At 48.5% G+C, this 7,543-nt stretch overlaps 1 protein-coding gene across 1 annotated transcript; it reads right to left on the bottom strand.

Annotated features, from left to right (window-relative positions):
- Positions 1–1,084: 1,084 nt before the first annotated feature.
- On the bottom strand, positions 1,085–7,114 carry LOC146041667 (chymotrypsin-C-like). The gene is made up of 8 exons (XM_083161594.1): positions 6,485–7,114; positions 5,681–5,772; positions 5,502–5,602; positions 4,023–4,145; positions 3,720–3,856; positions 2,627–2,772; positions 2,146–2,298; positions 1,085–1,208 (listed from the first exon to the last, which is right to left on the bottom strand). The coding sequence occupies exons 1-8, from the start codon at positions 6,522–6,524 to the stop codon at positions 1,191–1,193; spliced, it is 810 nt and encodes a 269-aa protein (XP_083017720.1). The 5' UTR covers positions 6,525–7,114; the 3' UTR covers positions 1,085–1,190.
- Between the last annotated feature and the right edge of the window lie 429 nt (positions 7,115–7,543).

Genomic DNA, 7,543 nt, shown 5'->3' with positions numbered 1-7,543 from the left:
ACCGCTCCCCAGGAAAATTTGATGGGGTCGATTTATCACCATCTGCCTCTGAGAATGGTGATAAATGCGATAATCAGTTTCATGTTGGCGAGAAAGTCCTGTACTGCCCGATAGCTTCTGATTAGGGTATCTGGTTGAATTTTTGGACTCTTCTGCAGCCCCCCTTCCCCGGATCTGCCACTGGTCCTTTTTTGTTGACCATTTGGTGTCGACCTACAGACTGTGAACTGAGACATTGACCCCTTTATACCAGAACCTCTGATTAGTACCCCACCGACCTGCCGCTCCGTATAAGTGCATGATATAATTATGTCTGAGAACACGGCTGTAACATACAGACATTACCAATCATCTCAGGTTACATCAGTAAGAGACGTTGTCCTCTTGTGTAAGGAAAGATGAGTTCTGTTTTGTAAGGAGAATATGGGGACCCAGGGTACCTTTCCCCATCCTCCTGAGGCATTACTGTGCGGGAAGTGATGGCACGACCATGGGAACAAGCTTTTCAGCAATCACAGGATCTACAGGTGAGGGGGACAGGCAGGACCAGGGTTCTACATTCCTCTGAGGACACCATCCCTCCTTTACTCAGGCTCATTCTCTGCTTGTTCCAGATCTGTTCAGACTACAGCGGCATCACCAGTCCACACCCCACATTTTATGGGACCCAGCTTAGCACTGCTCACCCCTGTTAGGAACACTTAGCTTTTTATTATATAGGATGGTGAGACTAACGCTGCTCCTCACATCTATGGGAAGAATTGAAATGTTGTGCACACCAGCAGCCACTAGATGGCACCTGGCTGGGCGATTCAAGTGTAACTGCATTCCAGCATGCACAGCCGCCAGCGCTGACTGTACTGGGGTTCTGGGCTGGTAACTAGTCTGTTATGTGAATGCTTCGTAATCATAACATTGGTTGAGTGTAGATTTGGTGTCGTGTGTTGTCTTGTTTCATTACACAAACTACACAGCTGTCATTTCCCAGGTTTCTGAGCCCATCAGGCTGAAACATCAATCAATTCCTCTACATCATCCTTGCGCACCATCTGTTTAATAAAAGGTCTTTGTCACACAATGAGTCCAAGTGCTCGTTCCTCTTTATTAGTTCACAAAGTCATTCAGTTGAGTAAATCATTGACTAAAAGTTGATGGATGATAAAATCTTGCCACGGTCGGGAAAAGACGCTCTAGTTGCTGGCGATTTTCTGCAAGTAAGAAGAGGTAGGTCAGACATCTGTAAACATTTAGTCCGGTGGAATTGGCGATCTCCATAGGCAGGTGGGGCAGACTTAATATGAGATACAGTGTCGTAAGTTCATCCTAGTTGCCCAGAGGTAAGATAAATATTGGTGCCCCCCTATACACACACACACACACACACACCACCTTATATAAATATATGTATGCATGTGTGTATGTATTTATGGTGTCTGCTTCTAGTGGAACAGGTCGCGGGTTCTAATACAAGGTGTGACTCTTGGCAAAAATTATGTTTAGAATAAAGAGAGTGTGACGTCTATGTTCCTGCAGGAGGCGGAGTCAGCCACAGAAGTTATATTGACGGCTATCAATGAACTCTTCAAACTTACAGGGGAGGTAAGGTGCCCCCTTGGGAGCTGGAGCCCAGTGGCAGATGACTCCATTGCCTCCCAGAGTTCTGCCTCTGCAGAGAGAGTTGGTAAGGGATGTGACCTAGCTTAATTCTTAATTTCCCTGCATGTAAAAACATAAATGCCTTTGCCCACTGGGACAGACCCTAGTCTAGCCAGGCCTGGATCTACCACTAGGTAGTGCTCCAATATCTGAGGGGCACCACCGAGTCCATCACAAAATGTAGGATGACTCAGAGAGGGGCATCCTTTTTGTACTTAATGCAAACAGCAGGTGATGAACTTCTAAGATGCCACCTCCACACGTTCCCATGAGGTTCTGGACAGTCAGTGTGGTGTGTGGGTGGTGGTGTAGCAGGGGGGGGGGGGATAGAGTGCTACTGAAATCCAGCGATATGTCAGATCATTGTGATGTTGGGCATTACAGGACGGACCTAGCAGACAGATAACTGCACGCATCTCATCCTGTACAGTAGCACCCCTATCAGAGAACACCCCTGACAGGTAACATGGCGGTGTCCACTTCGCTCACCTGGTTGATCCAGTCGATGTAAGCAGACACGCGGGTGAACACGGTCGGCTTCTTCGCATAGTTGCAGCTGATTCCAGAGCCAAAGCTCACAACACCGTGGACCTCCCAGGCTCCACCGGCCGCCTGGCAGTTCAGAGGACCGCCGGAGTCCCCCTGAGACATGATACATTAAGTCAGTAACATTTATAGAGGTCATCGCTGGATACATGGTAAAGGCCATATGTCACCGCACTTAACCAGGTCATCTTCTACTAAACCAGTGGTTCTCAAACTTGGTCCTCAGTAACCTACACAGGTCACGTGGGCGGTGCACTGTGCAGGTGACCTGTGTGGAGTTCTGGGGACCAAGTTTGAGAACCTGTGTTCTATCCCATCTCTAAATAACATCCAACCTTTGTAGAGGTTTGATGTATTCAGCAGACTAGGAATAACCACCTCTGACCAGATAGAATGCAAGAACCGACTAGAGAATGTTCCTTACGTTACATCCGGCAACGATGCCATCTCCTCCGGCGCAGACCATGGTGGTCTTGACCTGAGAGCCCCACCAATCGCTCTTGGAGCAGACATCGTGAGACACGACAGGGAGAAGAGCCTGCTGCAGGATGTCAGCGATGGGACCATTGGCTGAAAAATGACATCACACAGTCAGTGACCATCAGGACTCATATGCTGGATACTAAATTGAATTGCAATATGGCAATTTATATAACATAGGAACAGTTTCGCAGTAGGCCTGTCGCCCATCCACATTAAAAGCACCATCACAAATCACTGTGCCTCATGCCTCAGGGCAGCCAGAGGGTCATGGTTGGCCCACAAGAGTAGAGGTGAAACCCCCAGTGGACCCCACTGCTTGAGGGCTCACCCCCTCCTCTAGGGAGCAGGTTCCAGACTGTGCATCTATATAAAAGTATAACTACTCCTCACCTTAATGAGGTGAAGTACTGCCACTGACCACTAGAGGTCGCTCGGCAGGCCAAATTGTTCCTTTGTGTGCTAAAAGATGTCATTACAGAAAGCAATTTTGCCAGGGACACTTATCATGTTTTCAACTTACTGGATATGGAGAGAGGGAGCTGTAAAGACAGAGATTGGAGGTAGGAGCAGATAGGGACTGGGGGAAGGGTGGGGAGTTTGTGGGCTAAAACTGTTACAGCTCAAAGTGAATGTAAAAACTGTTACAGCTCAAAGTGAAAGAATTGTCACAGCTCAAAGTAAAAGTAGATTGCAGAAGCCATCATTTTGATTGGCTTTTAACTACTTATACATATATTACATGTTACATTATACGGCACAGGACTATGGGCCCTCTACAGTGGATCTGGTAAATTATCATGCATGGAATATAAAAATATAGAGAACTATACTCTATATTGGTTAGCCAAGCCTCAGTGTTGGCTAGCCACACCCCTCCTATAGACTGGCCACACCCCCAAGCATGAGCCCTTACACTACAGAGGTTCCTAGTGATGTGATAGGGTTTATTCTTACTGGCTGCAAATGACTGGATGCACTGTGTGGAGGGGAGAGATACAATGGGATTGATAAGGCATATGAAAGCAGCATCTTACTGTAGAGGCGGCCCCACCCAGTCACATAGCAGGGGGAGTCGTTTGCCAGGAGGGCACCGTTAGGTGGCAGGCAGGCGGGCTGGACAGAGTGGCTCAGCTGCACCGGCTCGGAAAGCTTGATAAGAGCGATGTCATTGCTGGAAAGCAGACAGAGAAGATGGAAGGTTAGGTTCCAGGTGCACTGCGAAGCCTCGTGCCTCAGAATCACTATTATACGATCAGTGAACAAAAAAGAGATGTGACCGTCCCGAAACGTGTCGGAGTTGTGCAGGAGACAGAGGACCTGGCCAGTGACATACTTACAGGATGAAGAAGGAATTCCAGCTCTCATGAACGATGATCTTCTCTGGGGAAATGGCGGCGGATCCTTCTTCCTCTTCCTTCAGGTTGTGTTTTCCCACCACGACTCTGTACACGCGGCCAGAGCTGGGAAAACATGGAGGAAACAAATATGGGGGCTCGTTATTTTGTTACTTCCCATGAAACAATAGGACAGATCAGACGGCACGGTGAAATAATCTGATGGTGTAACAAATGACGTTTGCCTTCGCTCTACATGGATCAAATGTGATTTGTTAACTTGCCTGTGTCAGGATGCCGGCCTTCAAAATACCGACAGTACCCTCCCTCTAACTCTTCCCTCCCACAGCCTAGCCCTTGCCTCCTGCAACCTAACCCCCCCTCCTCCTGCAACCTAACCCCCCCTCCTCCTGCAACCTAACCCTCCCCTCCCACAGCCTATCCCTAACCCTCGCCTCCTGCAACCTAACCCCGCTTCCACAGCCTAATCTTCCTCTCCTGCAACCTATCACTAACCCTCCCCTCCCACAGCCTAACCCTAACCTTCTCTCTTACAGCCTAACCCTCCTCTCCCACAGCCTAGCCCTCGCCTCCTGCAACTGAACTTTCCCCTCCCGCAGCCTAACCCTAACCCTCCTCTCCTGCAACCTATCCCTAACCTCCCTTCCCACAGCCTAACCCTCCTGCAGCCTAACTGTAACTCTCTCTCTCCTACAGTCTAACCCTCCTGCAGCCTAACCCTAACCCTCCTACAGACTAACCCTCCTGCAGCCTAACCCTAACCTCCCCTCCTACAGACTAACCCTAACCTCCCCTCCAACAGTCTAACCCTCCCCTCCTGCAGCCTAACCCTCCCCTCCTACAGACTAACCCTCCTGCAGCCTAACCCTAACCTCCCCTCCTACAGACTAACCCTCCTGCAGCCTAACCCTAACCTCCCCTCCTACAGACTAACCCTAACCTCCCCTCCTACAGACTAACCCTAACCTCCCCTCCAACAGTCTAACCCTCCCCTCCTGCAGCCTAACCCTCCCCTCCTACAGACTAACCCTCCTGCAGCCTAACCCTAACCTCCCCTCCTACAGACTAACCCTCCTGCAGCCTAACCCTAACCTCCCCTCCTACAGACTAACCCTAACCTCCCCTCCTACAGACTAACCCTAACCTCCCCTCCAACAGTCTAACCCTCCCCTCCTGCAGCCTAACCCTCCCCATGTGCCTAACTCCATCCCCTTCCCTCCTGCGACTCCATGTCCCACCTCTACAACATGCCCATACAGCACTACGCACAGGGTAATGTCACCAACTAGCTAGAAGCACAATCTGTTGTGGAAGACGACCAAACTCCCTGTGACTCCTCTTTATCCAGCCCTGTGTTACTGCCCTGACAGCCATTGTTGCAGATTCTTACATGTAGGACTCTTACAGGACGGATCTGTTGGTTTGATACTAGTATTATCACATTCAGTACTTGGGTTGTACCTGATGCAGTGAGCAGCAGTCAGGGCCCAGTTGTCAGCAATGAGAGTTCCACCGCAGGTGTGTCCCCAGGCGCCACTACTTCCCTGGTACTGAAGAGAGATCTATGGGGAGAAAACATTGTATTCATTGGTCTTATTCAGCTCACAAGCCCCACCCCCCTCCCGCTCCGATGTCTGTACCTGCCATGGCCAGCTGTTCTCTAACACATCCACTCCATTAACCACTCTGCTGGAGAGGATGGGCTGCACAGATGGAATGCCACAGCTGTAGGCTGCAATCATCAAGGTAAAACTACATCAGCACCAGTTACAGGAGAAACTCCATTGCATGGTACATCAACACCAGATCTAGTGTCAACACTGGATCTAGCATCAGGTCCATCACAAAACACATCTACATCAGCACTGAATCCAGCATCTGGTCCATCACCTGATAGAGCTACATAAGAACCAGATTTAGCATCAGGTCTCTCACATGTAGGTCCATCACATGAGAGATCTACATCAGCACTGGATCTAGCTTCATGTCCCTCACATGTAGGTCCATCACACGATAGATCTACATCAGCACTGGATCTAGCATCAGTTCCATCACAAGATAGATCTACATAAGGACCAGATCTAGCTTCAGGTCCCTCACATGTAGGTCCATCACACAATAGATCCACATCAGCACTGGATCTAGCATCAGGTCCATCACCTGATAGAGCTACATAAGAACCAGATTTAGTATCAGGTCCTTCACATGTAGGTCCATCACACGATAGATCTACATCAGCACTGGATCTAGCATCATGTATATCACCTGATATATCTACTGTACATCCTTACCAGATCTAGGGTAATGTCCATCACATGATACATCAACCCCAGATCTACTGAAATCGCTGGATCTAGCATCAGGTCCATCACATTTGTGGCCCTATGTGTTATAAAAGACAATACAGAAATAGATACAAGGTTGAGGAAAAAGTTTGACATTACCATAGCCCAAACAGACAACGAGCACCACAAGCTTGAACATTGTGACTTATTAGAACCCCTGTGCCCCAAGCAGTAACTTTTATACCCAGGGTGCCTGACTTTCTGCCAGGACACCCTACAGCTCAGATAGAAGGAGCCAATTACAGGAGTCCTCGTTTTCCCTACAAGGACATTGGCCTGATCCTTTCTCCAAATTCTACATTAATCTAGCCCTCGTTATTCACCTCTGATAAGGCCGTGTTTACTTTGCCTGTTTGTAGGCCAAGCACGATCATTAACACCAACAACTCCAACAGGCAGATGTTCAGGCTCCCGGACATTCAAAGACCTCATGGATTATATCAGAAGACCGTAGACCTGGAGATGTGGCTCACATGGAGATTCCACTAAAGCTGGGTGCAAGCTGTAACTACCAGGCAAAGGTCGACGAGAGATTTTCATACTTTTTTCATCTCAGTGTCAACAATTGAGCAAGTGGACCCCTAATTAGTGTAGTGCGCACCATTGCATGGTTCCTTTTGCTCTCCATGCTTCGTACAAGTTGCACTACTGTTCCCAATCATAGTCAGGGGCTGGCTGGCAACTTTCAGCCTGGGGAGCAACACAAGCAAGTGGCCCATCGCCATCATTTCACCACCCTACCCTCTCCCCTCTAGTATGCAGCAATGGTTAAACAATCCTCCCCCCCCCCCCCACGCACACACACATACAACAGAAACACACATTGCAAAAATTTACAATGTAATGCCCATTACACATAATGCCACACACCGTAATGCCCATTACATGTAAAGCCATCACTGTAATGCTAATTAAACATAATGCCACACACCATAATGCCCATCAAACATTATGCCCATTACACATAATGCCAACACCGTAATGCCCACTACACATAATGCCACACACCGTAATGCCAATTAAACATAATGCCACACACTGTAATGCCCATCAAACATAATGCCACACCGTAATGGCCATTACACATAATGCCAACACTGTAATGCCCTTTACACATAATGCCAACACCGTAATGCCCATTACACATAATACCAACAA

Source organism: Crinia signifera, chromosome 19 (assembly GCF_055691185.1).
Source record: "Crinia signifera chromosome 19, ASM5569118v1, whole genome shotgun sequence".
Lineage (NCBI taxonomy): Eukaryota > Metazoa > Chordata > Amphibia > Anura > Myobatrachidae > Crinia > Crinia signifera.
The sequence above is the reverse complement of the archived record's forward strand: the minus strand, read 5'-3'. Positions and strand labels throughout refer to the sequence as shown.